The 27,271-nt window shown below is 46.9% G+C and overlaps 1 protein-coding gene across 1 annotated transcript in view; it reads right to left on the minus strand.

The window, feature by feature from the left end:
- Nucleotides 1–6,269: 6,269 nt before the first annotated feature.
- chkb (choline kinase beta) overlaps nt 6,270–27,271 on the minus strand; it is a 56,826-nt gene continuing 35,824 nt past the window's right edge. Inside the window, exons 7-11 of the mRNA XM_086010540.1 lie at nt 17,453–17,540; nt 16,312–16,420; nt 13,871–13,977; nt 9,642–9,723; nt 6,270–8,023 (exon numbers count right to left, since the gene is read on the minus strand). Of these exons, the coding sequence (XP_085866666.1) occupies nt 7,967–8,023; nt 9,642–9,723; nt 13,871–13,977; nt 16,312–16,420; nt 17,453–17,540 (443 nt within the window). The 3' untranslated portion in view covers nt 6,270–7,966. The remainder of the gene's footprint in view (nt 8,024–9,641; nt 9,724–13,870; nt 13,978–16,311; nt 16,421–17,452; nt 17,541–27,271) is intronic.

Raw genomic sequence — 27,271 nt, forward strand, 5'->3', positions numbered from 1 at the left:
TTATTTTCACTAGATCCCTCTGCCCGTCTTACTAGTTTAAAGTCTTTTCTACAGTCCTATTTATCCTTTCTGCAAGGATTCTGGTCCCATTCTAGTTCAGGTGGAGACCATCCCAGTGGTACAGCCACTTCTGTCCCAGTACTTGGGGCAATGTCCCAAGAAATGGACAAGTTATTCAGTATTCTAACAGAAATAATCATTTATCTATACCTCACAGGAAAGGACTTGCAAGTGGAGTGACGGATCTTTCTCACCTTTAAGAAACTGGGGCAATGAAAGTCAACCTGACAATTTTGAAGACAATGAGGACTGTGTGCATGCTCATTTCAGTAAGTGTAAGTGACAGAAACTTTATTTTTTGGCAAATTAATTTTAGACACAGATTAACTAATCTTCTTGATTCAGATTTGACTGAAGGTTATCTCAACAGGCCTGATCATACACAGACAGAGAGATCCAACCTAATAATTGCCCGCACATCGCAGAATTGGGCAGATAGGCTGTAACACTGCAGTTTGAGCAACGTACACTGAGTGTGACACAGCTGATAGAGGAATGTACACTGGGTGTAACACTGTAGATAGAGGAACGTACACTGGGTGTAACATTAGATAGAGGAACGTACACTGGGTGTAACACTGTAGATAGAGGAATGTACACTGGGAGTAACACTGTAGATAGAGGAACGTACACTGGGTGTAACACTGTAGATAGAGGAACGTACACTGAGTGTAACACAGCTGATAGAGGAATGTACACTGGGTGTAACATTGTAGATAGAGGAACGTACACTGGGTGTAACACTGTAGATAGAGGAACGTACACTGGGTGTAACACTAGATAGAGGAACGTACACTGGGTGTAACACTGTAGATAGAGGAACGTACACTGGGTGTAACACTGTAGATAGAGGAACGTACACGGGGTGTAACATTGTAGATAGAGGAACGTACACTGGGTGCAACGCTGCACATAGAAGAACATACACGGAGTGTAACATTGTAGATAGAGGAACGTACACTGGGTGTAACACTGTAGATAGAGGAACGTACACTGGGTGTAACACTGTCGATAGAGGAACGTACACTGGGTGTAACACTGTAGATAGAGGAACGTACACTGAGTGTAACACAGCTGATAGAGGAATGTACACTGGGTGTAACATTGTAGATAGAGGAACGTACACTGGGTGTAACACTGTAGATAGAGGAACGTACACTGGGTGTAACACTAGATAGAGGAACGTACACTGGGTGTAACACTGTAGATAGAGGAACGTACACTGGGTGTAACACTGTAGATAGAGGAACGTACACGGGGTGTAACATTGTAGATAGAGGAACGTACACTGGGTGCAACGCTGCACATAGAAGAACATACACGGAGTGTAACATTGTAGATAGAGGAACGTACACTGGGTGTAACACTGTAGATAGAGGAACGTACACTGGGTGTAACACTGTCGATAGAGGAACGTACACTGGGTGTAACACTGTAGATAGAGGAACGTACACTGGGTGTAACACTGTAGATAGAGGAACGTACACGGGGTGTAACATTGTAGATAGAGGAACGTACACTGGGTGTAACGCTGCAGATAGAGGAACATACACGGGGTGTAACATTGTAGATAGAGGAACGTACACTGGGTGTAACACTGTAGATAGAGGAACGTACACTGGGTGTAACACTGTCGATAGAGGAACGTACACTGGGTGTAACACTGTAGAGGAACATACACTGGGTGTAACACTGTAGATAGAGGAACGTACACGGGGTGTAACATTGTAGATAGAGGAACGTACACTGGGTGTAACGCTGCAGATAGAGGAACATACACGGGGTGTAACATTGTAGATAGAGGAACGTACACTGTAACACTGTCGATAGAGGAACGTACACTGGGTGTAACACTGTCGATAGAGGAACGTACACTGGGTGTAACACTGTAGATAGAGGAACGTACACTGGGTGTAACACTGTAGACAGAGGAACGTACACTGGGTGTAACACTGCAGATAGAGGAACGTACACTGGGTGTAACACTGCAGATAGAGGAACGTACACGGGGTGTAACATTGTAGATAGAGGAACGTACACTGGGTGTAACACTGTAGATAGAGGATCGTACACTGGGTGTAACACTGCAGATAGAGGAATGTACACTGGGTGTAACACTGCAGATAGAGGAACATACACTGGGTGTAACACTGCAGATAGAGGATTGTACGCTGGGTGTAACACTGCAGATAGAGGAACAGCTTAATACAGTCATAAAAATACAAACAAAGCACTGTGGTTCATTTCTAGAGGGATAGAATTGAAAAGCAGAGAAGTTATGTTAAATTTACATAGAACCTTGGTTTGACCACACTTGGGAGTACTGTGAACAGTCTGGTCTCCATATTATAAATAGGATAGAGGCACTGGAGCAGGTGCAAAAAATATTTACTAGTATGATACCAGGACTGTGAGGTTATACCTATCACAAGCTGGGGCTCCTTACTTAAGAAAAAAAATTGAGCGGCAACCTGATAGAGGACTTTAAGATTATGAAATGGTTTGAAAGGGTAGACGTAAAGAAGACGTCTCCACTTACAGGCGAGGCCAGAGCAAGGGGATAAAAATATAAGCTAGCCACTAATAAATCGAATCAGGCATTCAGGAGGAACTTCTTTACCTAGGGAGTGGTTAGAATGTGGAACGTGCTACCACAAGAAGTCGTTGAGGTAGATAACATAGATGCATTTAAGGGGAAGCTAGATAAGCACATGAGGGAGAAGGAATAGAAGGGTATGTTGATGGGGTTAGATGAAGAAGGGTGGGAGGAGGCTTGTGTGGAGCATAAACACCAGCACAGACCAGTTGGGCTGAATGGTCTGTTTCTGTGCTGCAAATACTATGTAACAATATAATACTATGTTAACTGGGTGTAACATTGCAGGTTTCTTTTTATTTATTCATTCACGAGATGTGGTGTCACTGGCAAGGCCAGCATTTATTGTCCATCCCTAATTACCCTTGAGAAGCTGTTCACAAGTCTCCTTGTTAAACTGTTGAAGTCCGTGTAATGAAGGTACTCCCACAGGCTGTTAGGTAGGGAGTTCCTGGATTTTGACCCAGTGACAATGAAGACATGGCGATATATTTCCAAGTCAGGATGGTGTGTGACTTGGAGGGGAACTTGGAAATGTTCATGTTCCCATGGACCTGCTGACCTTGTCCTTCTCGGTAGTAGAGGTCGTGGGTTTGGGAGTTGCTTTTGAAGAAGCTTTTGCGAGTTTCTGCAGTGCATCTTGTAGATGGTGCACATTGCAGCCACGGTGGAGGGAGTGAATGTTTAAGGTGCTGCATGGGGTGTCAATCAAGCGGGTTGCTCTGTCTTGGATTGTGTTGAGCCTCTTGAGTGTTGGAGCTGCACTCAGCCAGGCAAGTGGAGAGTATTCTATCACACTCCTGACTTGTGCCTTGTAGATGGTGGAAAGGCTTTAGGGAGTCAGGAGGTGAGTCACTCACCATAGAATACCCAGCCTCTGAACTGCTCTTGTAGCCACAGCATTTATGTGGCTGGTCTAGTTAAGTTTCTTGTCATTGGTGATGCCCAGTATATTGATGGTGGGTGATTCGATGATGGTAATGCCATTGAATGTCAAGGGGTGGTGGTCAGACTTTCCCTTATTGGAAATAGTCAATACCTGGCACTTGTGTGGTGCAAATATTACTTGCCTGGTGCGAATATTACTTGCCTGAATGCTGTCCAGGTCTTGCTGAATGCGGGCACAGACTACTTCATTATCTGAGGAATTGTGAATGGACCTGAACACTGCAATCATCAGCAAACATCCCCACTTCTGACCTGATGGAGGGAAGGTCATTGATGAAGCAGCTGAAGATGGTTGGGCCTCGGATACTGTCCTGAGGAACTCCTGCAGTGATGTCCTGGGGCTGAGATGATAGACCTCCAACAGCCACCTTCCTTTGTGCTAGGTATGACTCCAGCCAGTGGAGTCTCTTCCCCCCCAGATTCCCATTGACCAATTTTACTAGGGTTCCTTGATGCCACACTTGGTCAAAGGCATTTTTATGTCAAGGGCAGTCGCTCTCGCCTCTCCTCTCGAGTTCAGCTCTTTTGTCCATGTTTGGACCAAGGCTGTAATGAGGTCCGGAGCTGATGATTGAGAGCAGGCTGATGGGGCAGTAATTGGTCAGATTGGATTTGTCCTGCGTTTTGTGAACAGGACATACCTGGGCAATTTTCCACTTTGTCGCGTAGATGCCAGTGTTGTAGCTGTCGTGGAACAGCTTGGCTCGAGGCACAGCTGGTCTGGAGCACAAGCCTTCAGCACGAGAGCTGGGATGTTGTCAGGGCCCATAGTCTTTGCTGTATCCAGTGTGCTCAGCTATTTCTTGATATCACGTGGAGTGAATCGAATTGGCTGAAGGCTGGCATCTGTGGTGGTGGGGACTTCAGGAGGAGGCCAAGAAGGATCATCCATTCGGCACTTCTGGCTTAAGATGTTTGCAAACGCTTCAGCTTTTTGCACTTGCGTGCTGGGCTCTGCCTTCATTGAGAATGGAGATATTCCTGGAGCCTCCTCCTCCCATTAGTTGTTTAATTGTCCACTATGATTCATGACTGGATGTGGCAGGACTGCAGAGCTTTGCTCTAATCCGCTGGTGTGGGATCGCTTGCTGGTATAGCATGCTGCTTCTGTTGATTAGCGTGTAGTCCTGTGTTGTAGCTTCAGCTGTTGGCACCTCATTTTTAGATATGCCTGGTGCTGCTCCTGGCATGCTCTTCTACAGTGCTCATTGAAGCAGGGTTGGTCCCCTGGCTTGATGGCAATGGTAGAGTGAGGGATATGCTGGGTCGTGAGGTTACAGATTGTGGTGGAATACAATTCTGCAGCTGCTGATGGACCACAGCACTTCATAGATGCCGTTTTAAGCTGCTAGATCTGTTCTTAATCTATCTTTTTTTTAAAATTCATTCATGGTATGTGGGCGTCACTGGCAAGGCCAGTATTTATTGCCCATCCCCAATTGCCCTTGAGAAGGTGGTGGTGAGCCACTTTCTTGACCTGCTGAAGTCTATGTTGTGAAGGTGCTCCCACAATGCTGTTAGGCAGGGAATTTCAGGATTTTGACCCAGCGATGAAGGAACGGTAATATATTTCCAAGTCAGGATGGTGTGCGACTTGGAGGAGGTGGTGTTCCCATGCGCCTGCTGCCCTTGTCCTTCTAGGTGGTAGAGGTAGTGGGTTTCTGCAGTGCATCTAGTACAGGAAACTTTCTGGTATCCAGCGCGGACGGGACCGAGCTAGTGCCGGTCCATCAACAATGCCGGATAACCGAACGCTATAGTTAAAAGATACGGAGCTCAGCGCTCCGTCTAAAGCAACAAACACCTGTTGCTCAACAGCTTCAAAACAATCGGCACAACTTGCAAGCGTCTCTGTAGCTTAGCAACAGCTTCAGCTACACGCTTGCACAGCCACAAATGAGTAAAAAAAGTAACTAAAAGTAAAAAAAAGTTATCTGAACCGACTCCTGAATTTTGCCAGTGGATAGAGCGTTCCGGTTATTTAGTGGCCAGTTAATCGAAAGGTTCCTGTAGATGGTGCACACTGCTGACCACCCCACACAGGGAAACCCAGCCCAGGGTGAGCGCAGCATCTTCAGTCAGGAACTGTCCAAACCCCCACTGACTATTGTGAGGTTTCCAGATTTCAGTGAGACACACACTGACTGAGTGCACACGGCATCACAACAGGAAGTGCCTCACTTTATTTACAAGGTGAATTCATGGATCAAGAGACAGGTAAAATTTATGCATCACAGACAGCGACTCAGGCAGCTTGATTCATTGCCACTATTTCACAAATAGCAGCCTAATTCACTGAGGAGTAAATGTTGGTTTCAATTTTTCTTTTTCCAGATGTATTTGGTGGGTAGAATGACCAGCCACGTACAAACCGGTTTCCTGTTGTTTGCTCCTGCATGAAGGCTTCGGAGAGGGTACAGAAGGCATGTACTGGAATGGTCCCAGAATTGAGGGAGTAGTTATGTGGATAGACTGGAGGTAGGCCGGGGAGAGAGAGAGAGAGACACGCACCAGGACTCCGAGGAGAAGTGAGAATCAGGTTATCTGTAGCACACACCAAGAAGCAACAAACCCTGGGGGAGACCTCCCTGCCTGGTCAGCTGTGTCTTTTCCCTAGTGAACCACTCGATTCAGCAGTATTAATGATACGAGACATGTCCTGAGGTAGAGTTACACCAGCTTTATTTATGTAGTTCAAGCACCAGCCTCTCCCTGCATACCACAGGTGCCAGCGGCCGTGCAGTGCCTCGGCCGTGCATTGTTCTTCACCCGTTAGCCCAAACAGCTGTGTAGGGCTTCACCCAGAGCCCCAATCTTGTGCTCACTCGACATTCCACAAAGAAGGGGTCACATCAGGAACAGGAACCTGGCTGATTTTCCCGTCTCTAATCCAGGGGTCACTGGGCAGTGATCAGGAGCAGCAATGCTGGCTAATTTTCCCCTCTCTCTAATCCAGGGGTCACTGGGCAGTGACCAGGAACAGGAACGCTGGCTGATTTTCCCCTCTCTAATCCAGGGGTCACTGGGCAGTGATCAGGAGCAGGAACGCTGGCTAATTTTCCCCTCTCTCTAATCCAGGGGTCACTGGGCAGTGACCAGGAACAGGAACGCTGGCTGATTTTCCCCTCTCTAATCCAGGGGTCACTGGGCAGTGATCAGGAGCAGGAACGCTGGCTAATTTTCCCCTCTCTCTAATCCAGGGGTCACTGGGCAGTGATCAGGAACAGGAACGCTGGCTGATTTTCCCCTCTCTAATCCAGGGTTCACTGGGCAGTGATCAGGAACAGGAACGCTGGCAGATTTTCCCCTCTTTCTCACCCAGGGGTCACTGGACAATGATCAGGAGCAAGATTGAAAACAAAAAATGCTGGAAATACTCAGCAGGTCAGGCAGCATGTGTGGCGAGAGAAACAGAGTTAATATTTCAGGTTGACCTGAAACATTAACTCTGTTTCTCTTGCCAGAGTTGCTGCCCAACCCGCTGAGTATTTCCAGTACTTTGTTTTTAGTTCAGATTTCCAGCATCTGCAGTATTCTGCTTTTGTATCAGGAGCAGAAACCCTGGTGATTTCCCCTCTAGCCCAGGGGCAGCGAACCCAATCGTTCCAACCTCCGAGTTACATTAGCTAACTCAGCACAGACCAGGGCTTAAACCAGAGACCATTCTGGTCTGTAAGGCTCAGTAGCACACTGCCTTTATATATTGTCCCATCATGTAGAAACCCCCCACTTATCATCCACGTGGGTGGTTTTGTGTCACCAACAACACAATCTGTTTAAAAATAACATTTTGTAGTCCTAGGAGGACACGAGTGATGGAGCAGCTAATCCTGGCATGGTGTGAATGGGCACACTCATGCCCAGCCCTCAGGCTGCCCAACACAAACCACAAAAGGTTAGTCATGTATTGCAATTAATATTTCACTACTAAAGCAGTACAATCGGCTCAGAATTAATCTAAACTAATAGACGGTGTCTTTTAAAAACAGCCCCGTTAAACTGTACTTCTCACCCAGATGGGGCACAGGGAAGACTAGCAGTATGAGAACACAAACTACACAAGCACAGCAACAACACTAAAGATCCTTGAAGAGCAGCTGTGGCCCAGGGCTCCAGTTGTAAAAAGATTACTTTCCCCTTCTAGCCTAGAAAAAATGGTCATTGATCTCAACATTTATAGCACGTGATTTGACTTTGATTTATGTGTTGGTCTGTGTCTGAGAGAGACGTGAAGCTTAGATCACTGATCAAGTGTGAAATGGTCACGGGCCAATTCCAAGCAAATGCAAATGTATTAAAAAAGGAAATAACAAACATTTTAAATTCAAGTACGAGGTTTGAGTGTTTCCCATCTGCAGCGAATTAAGCGAATATTCTCTTCTGTTCAAAGTAGGCTTCCAGTCTGTACAGGGCGTAATCCTGAAATGCAGAGAAACTTCACTTCAACAACTCTCTTTACAGAGTGCACAAACCCAGACTGACTGCAAGTTAACATTTCTGGTGAACTATATTTACAGCTTGTTGACTATAAAAGCACCACCTTTGTGGTACTGAATCGTACAGGGTGGGAATATGTGCCCCTAATAGGGGCATGTTGTGGGGGGGGCAGTGACTGCCTAGAGGATCACAGCTTTCATCCCCAGCCTGGCCTTAGTTAACCGATCTTCAGCTGGGGCTGCAGTAGCGATGTCATAATTGGCCTCAGTGCCCCTTGGGATGGTGAACATTGGGGGAGAATAAATCCATCAGCCAGGACTCCTGCTCAGGATCCAGTGAGCCCTGCTGGAAAGTGTCTGTCACATGCACACACGGCAAGGGTAGATGAAGAACATCCACTTGGTACCAGAGGTCTGTGGCACTGCACTCAGCACCTTCAGCGGGGGGGGGGGGGGGGGGGGAGGAAGCTGAAATGAAAGTCCCATTAGTACCCGACTGCAATCCCCTTTAAGGAAGTAGAAGTGGGAACAGAACCTATGGGGTAGCGTTTGACTGCAGGGGTGGCTGGGGGGTTCTGGGTGCCCGCTAGTCTCGTAGGGAGGACCAGTCCATTGAGGGCCAGCGGGTGGAAAATAAGGTCAGCAAGCAGCCCCCCGCCACACAGCAGTTTAGGGGCACGACCGACCTGTGTCTGCGCAATGGCCCCAATGAAAATCTACTCAAATGTCTGTGTGGGGCAAATCCTGGTGCCATCACACCTTTTCATCAGCAGACAGTGGTTTCTGTGCTAGTTATACGGGCGGAGGGGAGAGTGACACGCACACACAGGCGGGGGGGAGAGTGACACGCACACACAGGCGGAGGGGAGAGTGACATGCACACACAGGCGGAGGGGAGAGTGAGACGCACACACAGGCGGAGGGGAGAGTGACACGCACACACAGGCGGAGGGGAGAGTGACACGCACACACAGGCGGAGGGGAGAGTGACACGCACACACAGGCGGAGGGGAGAGTGACACGCACACACAGGCGGAGGGGAGAGTGACACGCACACACAGGCGGAGGGGAGAGTGACACGCACACACAGGCGGAGGGAAGAGTGACACGCACACACAGGCGGAGGGGAGAGTGACACGCACACACAGGCGGAGGGGAGAGTGACACGCACACACAGGCGGAGGGGAGAGTGACACGCACACACAGGCGGAGGGGAGAGTGACACGCACACACAGGCGGAGGGGAGAGTGACACGCACACACAGGCGGAGGGGAGAGTGACACGCACACACAGGCGGAGGGGAGAGTGAGACGCACACACAGGCGGAGGGGAGAGTGACACGCACACACAGGCGGAGGGGAGAGTGAGACGCACACACAGGCGGAGGGGAGAGTGACACACACACACAGGCGGAGGGGAGAGTGACACGCACACACAGGCGGAGGGGAGAGTGACACGCACACACAGGCGGAGGGGAGAGTGACACGCACACACAGGCGGAGGGGAGAGTGACACGCACACACAGGCGGAGGGGAGAGTGACACGCACACACAGGCGGAGGGGAGAGTGACACATACATGCACGGGCAGAGGGGAACTCACCAGGTATCCAAACTCGATAGTGGAAATCTTTGCCTGTAAAATGGCCCAGAGCGCCCACAGGTAGTGAGAGGCCAGGGCATACCTGAAAAAAGTAAAGTGCTGAATAAGTACCCCAACCAAAAATAACATCTGTAGCTTTTCTGAGCAGTTTTACTTCCACAATTTCATTTTTATTTTAAACCTTGGTTTTTTTCAAACTGCAACTTGCCCAGACACTCTTCTTTTGCTGAATAAATGCTGCTAATTTGGGGCTTACTGACGGCTGAATCAACCACCAATCTACCCCCAGGCTCACTGCACGTCTACAGGCCTTGGATCCATGGGACTAGAGTAGCTCAGGCAACGAGCAACAGTGCCAGGCGTGCAATCCTTCAATCTCCTTAAACACATTTCAGGGAGACGGGGAGGGGGGCGGGGGTGTAAGAGAAGAGATGCGCCAGGTGGGGGGGAAGAGAGGCGGGGGTTCTGGTGGAGGAGACGGGATGAGTCAGAAAACAGCAATGTAGATGTTCCCTAGGTGGGGATCAAGGCGAGGGAGGCAAAGAATTTATTCTAGGGAAAGAACAGCGAGCCGAGTCTCAGTTTGAACACAGCGAGGATACAAAGAAGGAAAGAGCTGGACAGCGCATCAGGAGGATGAGGGAAAGCTCAGAGGAGTACTGACCAGAGTCGTAGTGTGAATGTGGAAAGAGACGGGAGAAAAAGCCGGGATTATTACCTGAGACACGTGCAAACTGGCATAGGGACAAACAGATTAGAGGTTTAAGGCTCAAAGAGTGGTGTGGGAGGAAGGGGTTTCAGTTCATGGGGCACTGGCACCAGTACTGGGGAAAGAGGGAGCTGTTCCATTGGGACCAGTATCCTGGCAAACCGAATAACTAGGGCAGTGGACAAGGCTTTAAACTAATGAAGGGGGGTAGGAGGTGGAAGGATTCAGGAAAGAGTAAATTTTAAAACAGCGAGAGAAATGTCAAGGCTCTAGAGCAGATTAGAGTTTTGGGTAAAAATAAGCAGAGTGGGTCAGGAAGGGACAGAGAGCTTAACAATGGTAATAGGGCATCAGTGACTAAGGTAACATCAGGGAAAAATAGAAATAAGTCAAAGCTAAAGGCACTATATCTGTGCGCGAAGCATTCGCAACAAAATAGATGAATTAATAGCGCAGATAGAAATGAACAGGTTTGATCTAATAGTCATAACGGAGATGTGGTTGCAAAGTGGCCAAGGCTGGGAACTAAATATTCCAGGATACTTAACTTTTAGAAGAGATAGGTAAAATGGAAAAGGAGGAGGGGTAGCCCTGATAATAAAGGATGGGATAAAGACAGTAGAGAGAAAGGATCTTAGCTCTGAAAATCAAGAAGTAGAATCAGTTTGGGTGGAGCTCAGAAACAGCAAGGGGCAGAAAACATTGGTGGGAGTTGTTTATAGGCCCCCAAACAGTCGTCGTAATGTAGGGCAGAGTATAAATCGGGAAATTAGAGGCGCACGTAACAAGGGTAATACAGTAATCATGGGGGACTTTAATCTACATATAGACTGGGCAAACTAAATTTGTAATAGTGTGGAGGACAAATTCATGGAATGTATGCAAGATAGTTTTCTAGATCAGTATGTTGAGGAACCAACTAGGGAAGTGGCTATTTTAGATCTAGTATTGTGCAAAGAGAAAGGGTTAATTAATAACCTTGTAGTAAAGGGGCCTTTAGGGAAGAGTGACCATAATATGATAGAATTTTATATTGAGTTTGAAAGTGATTTAGTTAAATCTGAAACTAAGGTCTTAAATCTAAACAAAGCAAACTACGTAGGTATGAGGGGCTTGTTAGCTAAGGTAGATTGGGAAACTACATTAAAAGGTATCACAGTAGATAAGCAATGGCTAGCATTTAAAGAATTAATACATCATTTACAACAAATATACATTCCTTTAAGGCACAAAAACCCCACAGGAAAAGTGGTTCAACCGTGGCTAACAAGAGAAGTTAAAGATAGTATTAGATCAAAGAAAGAGGCTTATAATGTTGCCAAAAAGAGTAGTAAGCCTGAGGATTAGGAAGATTTTAGAATTCAGCAAAGGAGAACCAAGAAATTGATAAAGATAAAGAAAGGGAAAATAGAATATGAGAGTAAACTTGCGAGAGACATAAAACCAGACTGTAAAAGATTCTATAGGTATGTAAAAAGACAAAGATTAGCAAAAGTAAATTTGGGTCCCTTGCATGCTGAGACAGGAGAAATTATAATGGGGAATAAGGAAATGGCAGAGAAATTAAACAAATACTTTGTGTCTGTCTTCAAGGAAGAAGGTGCAAAAAAATTCTCAGAAATAATGGCGAACTAAAGCTCTTGTGAAAATGATGAACTGAAAGAAATTACTTTCAGTAAAAAAAAAAATAGTACTGGAGAAATTAATGGGACTGAAAGCAGATAAATCCCATGGACCTGATGGCCTACATCCCAGGGTTTTAAAAGAGGTAGCTATAGAGATAGTGGATGCATTGGTTGTCATTTTCCAAAATTCCATAGATTCTAGAATGGTTCCCGTGGATTGGAAGGTGGCAAATGTAACCTGTGGTGTATTTGGATTTTCAGAAGGCATTCGATAAGGTGCCACACAAGAGGTTATTAAACAAAATTAGGGCTCATGGGATTGGGGGTAATATACTAGCATGGATTGAGGATTAGTTAACGGACAGAAAACAGAGCAGGAATAAACGGGTCATTTTCGGATTGGCAGGCTGTAACTAGTGGGGTACCGCAAGGATCAGTGCTTGGGCCTCAGCTATTCACAATCTACATCAATGGTTTGGATGAGGGGACCAAATGTAATATATCCCAATGTGCTGATGATACAAAGCTGAGTGGGAATGTAAGTTGTGAGGAGGATGCAACAAGGCTTCAAAGGGATATAGACAGGCTAAGTGAGTGGGCAAAAACATGGCAAATGGAATATAATGTGGAGAAATGTGAAGTTATCCACTTTGGTAGGAAAAATAGAAAAGTAGAGTATTTTTTAAATGGTGAGAGATTGGGAAATGTTGGTGTTGGTGCTCAGAGGGACCTGGGGTTAGCCATTAAAACTGAGATGAGGAGAAATTTCTTCATTCAGAGGGTGGTGAATCTTTGGAATTCTCTACCCCAGAGGGCTGTGGAGGCTCAGTCATTGAGTATATTCAAGACAGATAGACAGATTTTTGAATATTAAGGGAATTAAGGGAATCAAGGGATATGGAGATAGTGCAGGAAAATGGAGTTGAGGTAGAAGATCAGCCATGATCTTACTGAATGGCGGAGCAGGCTCGAAGGGCCAAATGGCCTACTCCTGCTCCTATTTCTTATGTTCTTGTGTAGGAGGAGAGGATCAGTTATCAGATAACAAATTGTTCCTCGTGCCTGGTTCAGGAGGGAGAGTTAACACATTTGTCTCTTGCAGGTGTTGCCTGGTCCACTGGGTATATCTCTCGTTCTTGTCTGTAAAGTTTGTCCTCCTCAGGTTGAGGGATGCCGATGCTGGGAGATGGAACGTTTCAGTACAGGCACCCAGATCCAGCAAGTATGGTTCTAGACCTTGCTGCGGGGAGAGTGCGGGGTAGTGGGATTAGTTCCTGTAATGGCCTGGCACAGGCACGGGCATGATGGGCTAACTGGCCTCCTCCTGCGCTGCATGCTTCTATGGTTCGAACAGTGCTTCCAAGGCAAGCACAGCGTGGTTAGATACACTGTAAAACTCTCCCTACTTTACGCCCAACGAGACATAGGGGGAGTGCAACGAAGGTTCACCAGACTGGTTCCTGGGATGGCCGGGGGGAGGGGAAATTGTCCTATGAGGAGAGATCGAGTAGACTAGGCCTATATTCTCTGAAAGATGCCACACTGGGTGACAATGCTAATCAACCTATACCAGCCATTCTCTGGGCCAAGAATGCCAATTTGGAGCCAGTTAGTGGCAGTTTTGTGCCATGGGTCGATGCCCACCAGGACCTTGACACTGCCCAGGCTCAGAGAGGACCCTTACAGGCAAGAGAGGAGGCACCTTTAACCCCTCAGTCCTGGTTAGATTTGTATCCAGGTCCCAGAGGTAAATGGCCACTGTCTAACCCACTACATGACTCAGTGCCCAATCTTCAGACTTCTAGCAGTTAAGCTCTTATTCTACATTTATATTCTATTTACTCCCAGCTCCTCTGGCCATTATAACCCATGATAATCCACACACAGCACCCTACCTGTTAATCTCAATGATCATTTCTTCTTCAATCTTAGTTTGGTCCTCGTGCATCGAGTCTCCCTTATTGCCGGAGTATTCAGATAAGTAGTGTCGGATAAAGTGAAGCTGTGGAAAAGGAGAGTCAATTGTTTTTATGAAGCAAGAAGCTTTCAAATTGCATTTGCTGTTCATAAGATAATTTAAAAGGAACAGTCCACTCAACTGACCAAAAGCAATTGATTTAAATCTTAAATATAATTTTCAACCAGTGTTTAAATTTGGATTAATTGAATAAAATATTATAGACTAATGAAGTGTTGCAGCTGCAGAGGTCTCTCCTGTAATTTAAAACAATTGCACTGTTAAAATGCTGATCCTTGTGTGTCAGCCATGGCTCAGTGGCAGCAATCTTGCCTCAGAGTTAGAAGGTCGTGGGTTCAAGTCCCACTCCAGAGACTCGAGCATATAATCCAGGCTGACACTCCAATGCAGTACTGCACGGTCAGGTGAGCCGTCTTCCCTCTCAGGTGGATGTAAAAGATCCCATGGCACTGTTGAAAGAAGAGTAATTCTCCCTGTGTCCTGGCCAATATCGATCTCTCAACCAACATCACTAAACAAAAACAGATGATCTGGTCGTTATCAGATTCACATGTTTGTGAATGTTTACATTGGCTGTAAAGCGCTTTGGGAGATCCTGTGGTTGTGAAAGGTCAATGAGTGGCGGGATCAACTCAGTTCTTACTGCATCAATGTATTTCCAGTGTCAAAAAATAAGCACCGTGCTTATAGAATTTAAACAATTGGTGCAAAGAGAATCTGCCTCATGAAACATGGAAGATAGGAGCAGGAGTAGGCCATTCGGCCCCTCGAGCCTGCTCCGCCATTTAATGAGATCATGGCTGATCATCCAAATTCAGTACCCTGTCCCTGCCTTCTCCCCATATCCCTTGATCCCTTTAGCCTTAAGAAATATATCTAACTCCTTCTTGAATATATTTAATGAATTGGCCTCAGCTGCCTTCTGTGGTAGAGAATTCCACAGGTTCACCACTCTCTGGGTGAAGAAATTCCTCCTCATCTCTGTCCTAAATGGCTTACCCCTTATCTTTAGACTGTGACCCCTGGTTCTGGACTCCCCCGCCATCGGGAACATCCTTCCTGCATCTAGTCTGTCTAGTCCGGTTAGAATTTTATAACTTTCAATGAGATCCCCTCTCATTCTTCTAAACTCCAGCGAATATAAGCCCAATCGACCCAATCTCTCCTCATACGTCATTCCTGCCATCCCAGGTATCAGTCTGGTGAATCTTCGCTGCACTCCCTCCATGTCAAGAACATCCTTCCTCAGATAAGGTGACCAAAACTGCACACAATACTCAAGGTGTGGTCTCACCAAGGCCCTGTACAACTGCAGCAAGACAGCCTTGCTCCTGTACTCGAATCCTCTTGCTATGAAGGCCAACATACCATTTGCCTTCTTAACCACCTGCTGCACCTGCATGCTTACCTTCAGCAACTGGTGCACAAGGACACCCAGGTCTCGTTGCACTTCCCCTTTTCCCAATCTATTGCCGTTCAGATAATAATCTGTCTTCCTGTTTTTGCACCAAAGTGGATAACCTCGCATTTATCCACATTATACTGCATCTGCCATGCTTCTGCCCAATCACCCAACCTGTCCAAATCATACTGGAGTTTCTCGGCATCCTCCTCACAGCACACACTTTGACAGCCCAAGAACTCCAGGTCGGAGAAACTACTTTACAAGCAGAACCTAAACGACGAGTAACCAGAGAACTGCAAGTTGCCTTAGTTCAGAGGAAGCTTGGATTTTAACATCAGCTTGTTCAAAAGGAGTTAGAACCACAGAACGGGAATGTCATTTTACAAGGGATTAAGCAATGTCTAGCGAAAATGAAGCTGAAATTCAGCAGCTAGAGATCAGCCAGCAACAAGGCACACAGGAGCACAGAGCGACTAAAGAAGGGCACGCTTAAAAGGAAGCTAAGCTGATGAAAGGATCCATCAGATAGCAGAGATGGAGGCACAAGTCCTCACACAAGGTCACAGAGCTGACGATCAGATGATCCAACTGGTCCAAGAAGTCTCGAGGGAGAGGGCTCAGTTCCACAAGCTACCGGTGATATACACCACCCCTCTGACCAAACAGCCTGGGAAGAGAAGGCCTCTTCCCATGGCCTGTCAGGAATAATCTCCCTCAAACAGAGCATTTAACTGGAAATAAAATCTTTACACAGGGACCAAGAGAGTCACATATTACACATGCCGAAAATATCTGATTGTTTTCTGATGACAAGATGCCCTGAGATAGGCTCCCCCAATCCCACTCAGGCGAGAGAGGGGTGAGCTTCCATTCGCTCCTCACACTCCCATGGGCGGGGAAGTTCCTCGTGCCGGGAGCTGCCCAGAGACTCTGACTTCCCAGGAGGTCCCTACCTGCTGCTGGCGGTTAGGGTACTTCTCCAGACTGGCTTTGAAGAACGGCCACTGATCATAAGTGTAGTCGTACATCCACTCACAGAAATGGTTCCCGATATCAAAGCCCCTGCAAACAAAGTCAGAGCATCAGCATCACCCTAAACCAGCTACCCACCCCCTCCCCCAAACTCCAACAGCAACCCATAGATACCTTTCACCTCCCCCTGTCCATTCCCCCCCCTTCAGCCCGTCCCCTACCCCTCCCCCACAGCCCCAGCCACTACAAACATTAAGCTCCCAGTTACGAGCTGTCACTCCTGCAGGCCAAGCGCAGCGTCAGCCTGGGCTATGGTGCGCTCCATGATGAGTAGCCTGCCCAAGAAAGAGAGAGAAAGAGAAAGAGAGAGAGAGAGAGAGAGAAAGAGAAAGAGAAAAAGAGAGGAGAAAGGAGAGAGAAAAAGAGGAGAGAAAGAGAAAGAGAAAAAAAGAGAAAAAGAGAGAAGAGAGAGGCCTGTCACTTGCAGGCTGAGATTGGCTCTAGGTAATGTTGTAGGCTGAAGGAGTACAGGAAACTTTCGATTTACCGGCACCTAAATAACCGGAAATCTTGGTTAACTGGCAAAATTCAGGAGTAGGTTCAGGTAAGTTTTACTTCATATTGTACTTGCCTTCCTCGATCTGTTGCTGTGCAAGGGTGTGGCTGCAGCTGTTGCTAAGCTACAGATACGCTTGGAACTTGTGGCCATTGTTCTGAACCTGTTGCTAAGCAACAGGGTTTGTTGCTTTATACGGAGCTCTCAGCTCTCCGTATCTTTTACTATAGCTTTCGGTTATCCGGAATTTTTGATGAACCGGCACCACGTCGGTCCCATTGGTGCCGGATAAAAAAAAGTTTCCTGTAACATGTTGGGTGGTCCCAGTTGGAACATGATCTATGCTGATGGGCTGTGAAGGGTCTTTCCTGGGTCCCGATTCCTTGGCTTTCCTCAGATCTGCATACAAGCTCTCTGGATGTCTAAGAGGGACATGTCTCTACAGGGAGTGTGAGCACTCCGCATTAAACAAACAAGCTACTCTTGTAGCTCTTTGATTTGGGGACTTTCCCACATGTATCAGACATCCAGCTCAACAGCGGTGAAACCCCGGGAGTGGCCATTACCTGTAGTTATAGCTGCTGTACTCAAAATCAATCAGCATCAGCTTGTCGGTGGATGAGGGGTCTTTGCCCGCCAAATAGAGGATGTTACCTGGAAGAGAAACAGTCGTTCAACAACTCAAAGGAAGGAAAGGCTCAGCATGGGGTGACGGCAAAGGTGAGCGAGAACGAAAGGATGATTCATTAAATATTTATCAGATAAGCAATTTTTTTCTGAATAATGCAGGAGACTTTCACGATATTAGATTTTGATTATCAATTGGTAATGAGTTTGAAGGGGACAGATCCAGTGCAAGGGTTTTCACTTGGACTGCACCATCAGGGAGGAAGGACAATCTACCCATTCTGGCTCATCCATTCAGACACAACAAGATTTCCATCACAATTTCCAGCGGGTGACTCGTGGGATTACTTTATTTCAAAGTAGCAACATAAACGAGCATGAAACAGCGTAAGTTAAACAGGAGGGAAAGGGGAAAGGTCAGGGAGGGGGACGGAATGCATGGTCGAACAGAGGACCTTCGGAGAGGTTTCTGGAACATAACACAAGAACATAACAAATAGGAGCAGGAGTAGGCCATTTGGCCCTTAGAGCCTGCTCCGCCATTCAATGAGATCATGGCTGATGATCTACCTCATCTCCACTTTCCTGCACTATCCCCCATATCCCTTGATTCCCTTAATATCCAAAAATCTATCGATCTGTGTCTTGAATATACTCAACGACTGAGCCTCCACAGCCCTCTGGTCTAGAGAATTCCAAAGATTCAACACCCTCTGAGTGAAGACATTTCTCCTCATCTCAGTCTGAAATGGCTGACCCCTTATTCTGAGACTGTGACCCCTGCTTCTAGATTCCCCAGCCAGGGGAAACATCCTCCCTGCATCTACCCTGTCAAGCCCTGTGATAATTTTGTATGTTTCAATGAGATCACCTCTCATTCTTCTAAGCTCTAGAGAATATAGGCCTAGTCTACTCAATCTCTCTTCATATGACAATCCCCCCATCCCAGGAATCAGTTTGGTGAACCTTCGTTGCACTCCCTCTATGGCAAGTATATCCTTCCTTAGGTAAGGAGACCAAAACTGTACACAATACACCAGGTGTGGTCTCACCAGGACCCTATATAATTTCAGTAGGGCATCTTTACTCTTATACTCAAATCCTCTTGTAATAAAGGCCAACATACCATTTGCTTTCCTAATTGCTTGCTGTACCTGCATGTTAACTTTCAGTGATTTGTGTACAAGGACACCCAGGTATCTCCGAACACCAACATTTCCCAATCTCTCACCATTTAAAAAATACTCTGCTTTTCTATTTTTCCTACCAAAGTGGATAACTTCACATTTCTCCACATTATATTCCATTTGCCATGTTCTTGCCCACTCACTTAGCCTGTCTATATCCCTTTGAAGCCTCTTTGCATCCTCCTCACAACTTACAATCCACCCAGCTTTGGATCATCAGCAAACTTGGATATATTACATTTGGTCCCCTCATCCAAATCATCGATGTAGGTTGTGGAATAGCTGAGGCCCAAGCACTGATCCTTGCGGTACCCCACTAGTTACAGCCTGCCAACCCGAAAATGACCCGTTTATTCCTACTCTGTTTTCTGTCCGTTAACCAATCCTCAATCCATGCTAGTATATTACCCCCAATCCCATGAGCCCTAATTTTGTTTAATAACCTCTTGTGTGGCACCTTATCAAATTTCTTCTAAAAATCCACCAAATCCACTGGTTCCCCTTATCTATTCTGCTAGTTACAACCTCAAAAAACTAAGATTCGTCAAACACGATTTCCCTTTCATTAATCAGTGTTCCCTAAAGGCCCCTTTACTACAAGGTTATTAATTAACCCTTTCTCATTGCACAATACTAGATCTAAAATAGCCTGTTCTTTAGTAGGTTCCTCAACATACTGATCTAGAAAACTATTTTGCATACATTCCATGAATTCGTCCTCCACACTATTACTGCAAATTTAGTTTGCCCAGTCTATATGTAGATTAAAGTCCCCCATGATTACTGTATTACCCTTGTTACATGCGCCTCTAATTTCCCGATTTATACTCTGCCTTACATAACGACTACTGTTTGGGGGCCTATAAACAACTCCCACCAATGTTTTCTGCCCCTTGCTGTTTCTTAGCTCCACCCAAACTGATTCTACTTCTTGATTTTCAGAGCCAAGGTCCTTTCTCTCTGCTGTCTTTATCCCATCCTTTATTATCAGGGCTACCCCTCCTCCTTTTCCATTTTGCCTGTCTCTTCTAAAAAAGTATCCTGGAATATTTAGTTCCCAACCTTGGTCACATTGCAACCACATCTCCGTAATGGCTATTAGGTCAAACCTATTCATTTCCATCTGCGCTATTAATTCATCTATTTTGTTGCGAATGCTTCACGCACAGATACAGTGCCTTTAGCTTTGACTTATTTCTATTTTTCCCTGATGGCACCTTCGTCACTGATGCCTTATTACCTTTGTTACTCTCTCTGTCCCTTCCTGACCCACTCTGCTTATTTTTACCCAAAACTCTACTCTAGAGCCTTGACATTTCTCTCACTGCTTTTAAATTTACTCTTTTCTGAATCCTCCCACCAACCCCCCCCCACCGCCCCAACCCTTCATTAATTTAAAGCCATGTCTACTGCCCTAGTTATTCGGTTCACCAGGACACTGGTCCCAGTCCGGTTTAAGTGCAGCCTGTCCCAACGGAACAGCTCCCTCTATCCCCTGTACTGGTGCCAGTGCCCCATGTACTGAAACCCCTGCCTCCCACACCACTCTGAGCCACACATTTAAACCTCTAATCTGTTTGTCTCTAAGCCAATTTACATGTGGTTCAGGTAACAATCCAGAGATCATTACCTTTTAGGTTCTGCTTTTTAATTTGGATCCTAGCTGCTCAAACTCCCTCAGCAGAACCTCATTTCTAGTTCTACCTATGTCATTGGTTCCTACGTGGACCACGACAACTGGATCCTCCCCCTTCCACTCCAAGTTCTCCTCCAGCCGTGAGGAGATGCCTTTAACCCTGGTACCGGGCAGGCAACACAACCTTCGGAACTCTCAGTCGCGGCTACAGAGAACAGTATCTATCCCTCTGACTATACTGTCCCCTACCACAACTACATTCCCTCTCACTTCCCCCACTTGAATGGCCTCCTGCACCATGGTGCCATGGTCAGTTTGCTCATCCACCCTGCAGGCTTTTCCCTCATCCACACAGGCAGCAAGAACCTCATACCTGTTGGACAAGGGCAAAGGCTGAAGCTCCTCCAGCACTGCACCTGGGGTCCCCTTATCTGCCTGATTTGCAGTCACACCCTCCTGTCCCTGACCACTAACCAGACCTGTACCACTACCTAACCTAAGGGGTGTGACTGCCTCCTGGATCAAAGTGTCCAGGTAACTCTCCCTCTCCCTGATGCCCCACAGTGTCTGCACCTCGGACTCCAGCTCAAACACTCTGAGCTGAAGTTCCTCAAGATGCAGGCACTTACTGCAATCGTGGTTGTCCGGGATCACAATGCTCTCCACAAACTCCCACATGCTGCAGTTGCGACACACCACCTGCACTGCTATCCCTATATGACCTTGTTTTATTTAATTAAATTTGTAATTAGATAACTTAGTTTACAGTGTAGTTTCTTGACTACTTACTTGATCTAGATTAAGTTCAGGGTACTGAAATTATATATCTACCTGTAACACAAAGCACTACAAGTAGTGTCGGCAGAAAGCAACAACTCCTTCCCCCTCTTCTCCAAATACCCACTCTTTCCAAATTCCCAAATAAAACACTCTGTTTAAGTACACTCCGTTTTAATCCCGCTGTGCAGACCGCCTTCTGTGATGAAAGGAAGCACCTGGGCAAGTAGCTGCAGAGGGCAAAAGGTCAGTAGCTAAAGGCACGGCCACCAGTAGCGGAGCAGAGGGAGCTAGGGGAGAGAGTTGGAAGGTGCTGCAGGGACACGAGGCAGGAGGAGTTCACCAAGGATTGGTCAGGTGATACCATGGAGCGATCAGAAACCCAAGATGGGGATTTTTAAACCAAATATGTTGGAGCACAGGCAGCCAGAGGAGCTTGGGGGAAAGCAGATGGTGCAGTGGATTAAGGATGTGCAATAGATTAAACACTGGCCATTCTCCTCAGGGACCTGGTTTGAAATCCAGCCCAAATGGTTGGCACAAAGCTCTCCTGGTTTATATTTATTGGTGTTGCAAGGAAATTTGGAATGGTCATGACCCCTGGAATGTAGGGCGTGCAGACAACTTGCATTTATATCGCACCTTTAACGTAGTAAATTGTTCCAAGGCGCTTCACAGCAACGTTATTAAACAAAATTTGACACCGAGTCACAGAAGGTGAGCAAAACTTTGGTCAAAGAGGTAGGTTTTAAGGAGCGTCTTAAAGGATGAGAGTGCTGGAGAGGTAGGGAGGTTTAGGGAGGGAATTGTAGAGCTCAGGGCCTAGGCAGCTGAAGGCACGGCCACTAATGGTGGAGCGATTAAAATTGGGGACGCGCAAGGCGGCAGAATTGGAGGAGCGCAGAGATCTCGGAGGGTTGTAGGGCTGGAGGAGATTACAGAGATAGGGAGGGGCGAGGCCCTGGAGAAATTTGGAAATGAGGATGAGAATTTTAAAATTAAGGCGCTGCTAGACAGGGAGGCAATGCAGGTCAGCGAGCACATGGTGCACATTAGATGCAAGGCTTATAGTTAAGAGACTGAAATTTTGTACTAGTTTGTGGAGAGTTTGTATTGCACAAGTCTGCAGTAAATCGGAGACAAATTCCTCCAAATAGGGCTATTGCCAAGGCAGGTTACAGGAACGGTAGTTTGTGGCTCACATGGGACAAGGAGCACTTACAGGACCTGCTGCTAATCAGCTGAGAGTGCGAGAGGAAATTGTAAGGGACTTGAATCAGGTCAGCCAGTACAACTGGTCAACACTTGGTGTCAAGGTTAAAAATGGTTTTCGATAAATTTCTCCTTTCTTTCTTCCGATGGTGAACAGGAAATACTTTCTGTTGTGTATGTAGCTTTAAGGGAATAACTGGTCTCAGACTGCAGTACCGGCAGTGACCACCCCTGTATAAAAGGCCCTAGCAGGCTTCTGTAGTTTCAGTTTCCAGGTTGTCTCCATTCAGTAAAGACTTGTTATAATCAACTCCTGCCGTCCGTGTCTCAATTATACACGGACATAATACTGGCGACGAGTAAGAAACGAACTTACCTGCAACTCGGCAGCACCTCAGACGACGTTATTGAAGGTCGGAGCCAGAAGAAAGAAAAAAAAAATAATCCAAAGAAACTCGAGAAACGGGCGTCGACCGTCGGCAACCGCCCTCCAAATCATCGAATTGAAAAATTGCAGGAGACACTGTCGAGAGCCAGGCTTGGTTCTCCAGTCTGTGGTTTCCCAGCTAATCGGGCTGGTGGCAGGTAGTGCACTGATCCTTCCTGGGCTGCGGCGGGCTAGAGCTCGATCGGGTGGCTCTGCAACGGGGCCGGGCAGCGAGTCGGGAAGCAAAGAGAGAGAGGGTGGAGCACACGGCGCGGCCGGTGCTTCGAAGCCGGGCAGCGTTCGGACCTAAGAAGAGGGAGGGAAGTGTCCCAGAGGGTCCGCTCCACGACGGGAACGGTTCTTCAATTAACGGAGCAAATATTGAAGCGCGATAGAAAAATAAAAATACCGCGGAGAGCGGCGTTGGCAGCAGCGATCGGGGAGGCGCGAAGACCATAGGGCGTCGCCATTACAGGATAGTAAAATAAATATAATCGCCAGCAACAGCGTTGGCAGCAGCGGCAGCGGTGGGAAAGCGCGGGAGGCGCCATCTTAACTCGGCGGGGAAGAAGGAAAAGCGCGGGAGGCGCCATCTTAGATTTTCAAGATGCCAAAGACTGGCGATATCACTGCCTTCGATAATGCAATAGAAGACTGGACCACGTATGTGGAAAGAGTCGAGGTATATTGCGAGGCAAACGAAATAGCCGATGAGAAAAAGGCATCGGTATTGCTAAATTTAATGGGCGCAAGAACGTACGGCCTATTGCGAGACCTGATTACTCCAGCCAAACCGAAGGCGAAGAGTTTTAACGAAATTGTTGCTATCCTACAGGAACACCTAAATCCTACACTGCTGCTGATAGCAGAAAGATTTAAATTCCACAGGAGAAATCGGCATAAAAATGAGAGCAATGCTGATTACCTTACGGAACTACGTAAGCTATCAAAGCACTGCCAGTTCGGAGCAGGACTGGCAGATACCTTACGGGACAAATTTGTCTGTGGACTCCTGAGTGAAGGAACCCAGAAGAGGTTACTCTCAGAGAAAGAGCTGACGCTAGATAAGGCTTTCAGCGTGGCAGTATCGTACGAAGCAGCAGCAAGGGGAGCTGCGGAAATACAACAAAAGCCACAGGAATACGGCACCCACAAAATGACACGGGGATTTGCAAAATGTTATCGCTGCGGCAGAACAAACCATGACCAGAAGGACTGCTGGTCCAAGGACAAAATATGCAGGCAATGCGGAAAGATGGGACACATTGCACGAGTTTGCAGGTCTGGGAAGAAGACCAACGACAACAAAAAGGCTACTAAGGAACCGTACAGGAAAGTACAAAAGATGACGGACAGTAGTTCCGAAGACCAGATGAGCGATAGTGAATCCGGGAACAAGAGACTAAGCTGTCTCAAACTTCACAACGTAATCGCAAAAGAGGATCACCGAACCATTTGGGTCACCCTCACGATAGCAGGGTCCCAAGTCAAAATGGAATTGGATACAGGATCAGCTCTAACCGTCATGAATCGACGAGACTACGAGCGGCTATTCTCACACAAACCCTTGAGAGAGACATCCATTGTCTTGAGGACATATACGGGGCAAAAAGTATACCCCAGAGGAAAAATAAGGGTGCCTGTCGAATACAACGGCAAGAAAATACGGAAATTGTATCTCTACATTCTGCAAGATGGTGGACCACCGTTATTGGGACGTGAATGGATCAGAAAGATAAGTTTAGACTGGCACTCCATTCAGGCACGGACGGTGGCTGGTAAAAAGGATGACGACGTCACTCCTGGACGATTGTCAACAATCTTAGCTGACACCAAAGAGGTATTTCAACAAGAACTGGGCACTCTTAAAGGCGTAACCGTCTCGATAAAAATAGAGGAGAATGCAATTCCCAAGTTTTTCAAAGCAAGACCGGTACCATATGCAATTCGCCCAGCCGTCGAGGCAGAGCTGGAGAATCTGGAGAATGCAGGCGTGTTATCTAAGGTAGACTGGAGCGAGTGGGCGACACCCATCATTCCTGCCATGAAGAAAACGTTAAACAATAAGTCCGAGGAGCCAAGGAAGGTTCGCATCTGTGGGGACTTCAAGGTGATGGTGAACCCAGTCCTTCACACAGTACAATATCCTCTTCCAAGGATAGAAGATATCTTCGCCTCACTATCTGGAGGGAAGCGTTTTACAAAAATTGACCTAGCACAAGCATATTTGCAGATGGAGGTTGAAGAATCCTCTAGGAAGTATCTCACGATAAACACTCACAAAGGTCTTTACCAGTGTAATCGACTGGTATTCGGAGTAGCATCAGCTCCGGCGATATGGCAAAGAGCAATGGAACAAGTCCTGCAAGGGATTCCGGGGACTCAGTTACTTGGACGACATCCTAGTGACAGGTGAAGACCTTGCCAACCTAGAGCAGGTGCTCACTAGACTACGTGAACATGGGCTACGAGCCAATCGCCCCAAGTGCGAGTTTTTTAAGAAACAGATATCGTATTGTGGCCACGTGATTGATGAAGAGGGGTTGCATAAGTCCCCTGACAAAATTGAAGCGGTAGTTAAGGCTCCAGCGCCTGAAAATGTGTCGCAACTGAGGTCATTCCTCGGATTGGTGAATTACTACCATAAGTTTTTGCCAAATTTGTCCACAATTCTGCATCCACTGAACGCCCTACTACGAACGGGAGTAGCATGGAAATGGAGCGATGAATGCAAGCGGGCCTTTCAGAAGAGTAAGGACCTAATCACTTCAAGAGAAGTATTGGCTCACTACAACCCATCACTACCGATAAGACTGGCGTGTGATGCGTCTCCCTAAGGCACTGGGGCGGTACTGTCACATAAATTCCTTGATGGTTCAGAGAGGCCGGTAGCTTTTGCGTCACGCTCGTTAACTTCAGCCGAGTGTAACTACGCCCAGATTGACAGAGAGGCCCTCAGCCTGGTGTGGGGGGTGAAGAAGTTCAATCACTACCTGCACGGTCAGAAATTTACTCTACTAACTGATCATCAACCTCTCGTCTCCATTTTCAACCCTCAGAAGGGCGTACCGATAATGATGGCACAACGGCTACAGAGGTGGTCCCTTTTCCTAGGGGCTCACCAATATGACATCGAGACAAAGGAACTAAACAGCATGGGAATGCTGATGGATTGTCGCGCCTACCGTTGCCGATGGTGGAAGAAGAACTGGCAGTGGATCCAGTGGAGTTATTCCACTCGACTATAGTCGAATGTCTCCCTGTGACGAATGCAAACATAGAAAAGGAAACACGAAATGACCCGACACTTTCCTGGGTCTATGATTTAATGGTGAAGGGATGGCCAGCACATGGTGAACCACTGCTGCCAGCATTCTCGCCGAGAAGAGAACAGCTGTCGGTGTGCAGAGGAACCTTGATGTGTGGATCCAGAGTAGTAATTCCACCCAAATTGAAGGATAGAGTGCTCAATGAGCTTCATGAGGGTCATCTGGGAGGGGTAAAAATGAAGAACTTAGCCAGAGCGTTTGTGTGGTGGCCGGGAATCGATAGAGAAATCGAAGAGCTGACCAAGAGCTGTACAGGATGCCAGAAGGTCCAAAACGCCCCACCACAAGCCCCTCTACATCCATGGGAGTGGCCCTCATCTCCATGGCAAAGGGTGCACATTGATTTTGCTGGTCCCTTTATGGACTCGATGTTTTTAATTGCGGTGGATGCACATTCAAAGTGGCCAGAGGTAATAAAAATGTCCTCAACCACCACAGAAAAAACTATCACAGTCTTACGAACCATATTCGCCAGGAATGGGCTGCCTGAACAGATTTGCTCTGACAATGGACCACAGTTTGTGTCTGAAGAGTTCCGGAGGTTCTTAAAGAACAATGGTGTTAAGCATTACACATCCGCCCCATATCATCCAGCCACTAATGGATTGGCCGAGAGGTTTGTTCAAACATTCAAGAAGGCTATCAAGGCAATGTGTAATGAAGATATACCCCTACAACACAAGGTGGATAACTTCTTGTTTGCCTACCGGAATGCGACACATGCGGTTACCAACCAAACTCCAGCCATGATGTTCTTCAATCGAAGACTACAATGCTGCTTGGATTTGGTTCAGCCAAACATCAGAAGAGATGTGGAGAACAGGCAGTTTCAGAATATGAATGAAATGCCGACCAGGAGTTTTAAGATAGGTCAACCAGTTTTGGTCCGGGACTACCGCACAGAGAAATGGCAGCCAGGAACGATCTGTACACGGCAAGGACCTCTAATGTATACCGTGGACATTGGAAAGAGCATTGTAAGACGCCATGCTGACCAGATTCTAGAGTCACTGGAAAACGTCAACTCCACACCACGATCTGATACACCTGGCGATGAAACCGAAGTACCAATTGCATCTACCGCAGAATCGGTGATATTGGAAGCAGACGAACCAAACAACGACATTGATCCCGACTCAATCTTGCCAGAAGAACCTGATATCCCAAAGAGGCGTTATCCAGACAGAATC

Source organism: Somniosus microcephalus, chromosome 17 (genome assembly GCF_052327205.1).
Source record: "Somniosus microcephalus isolate GS21.2 chromosome 17, FLI_Smic_1.0, whole genome shotgun sequence".
Lineage (NCBI taxonomy): Eukaryota > Metazoa > Chordata > Chondrichthyes > Squaliformes > Somniosidae > Somniosus > Somniosus microcephalus.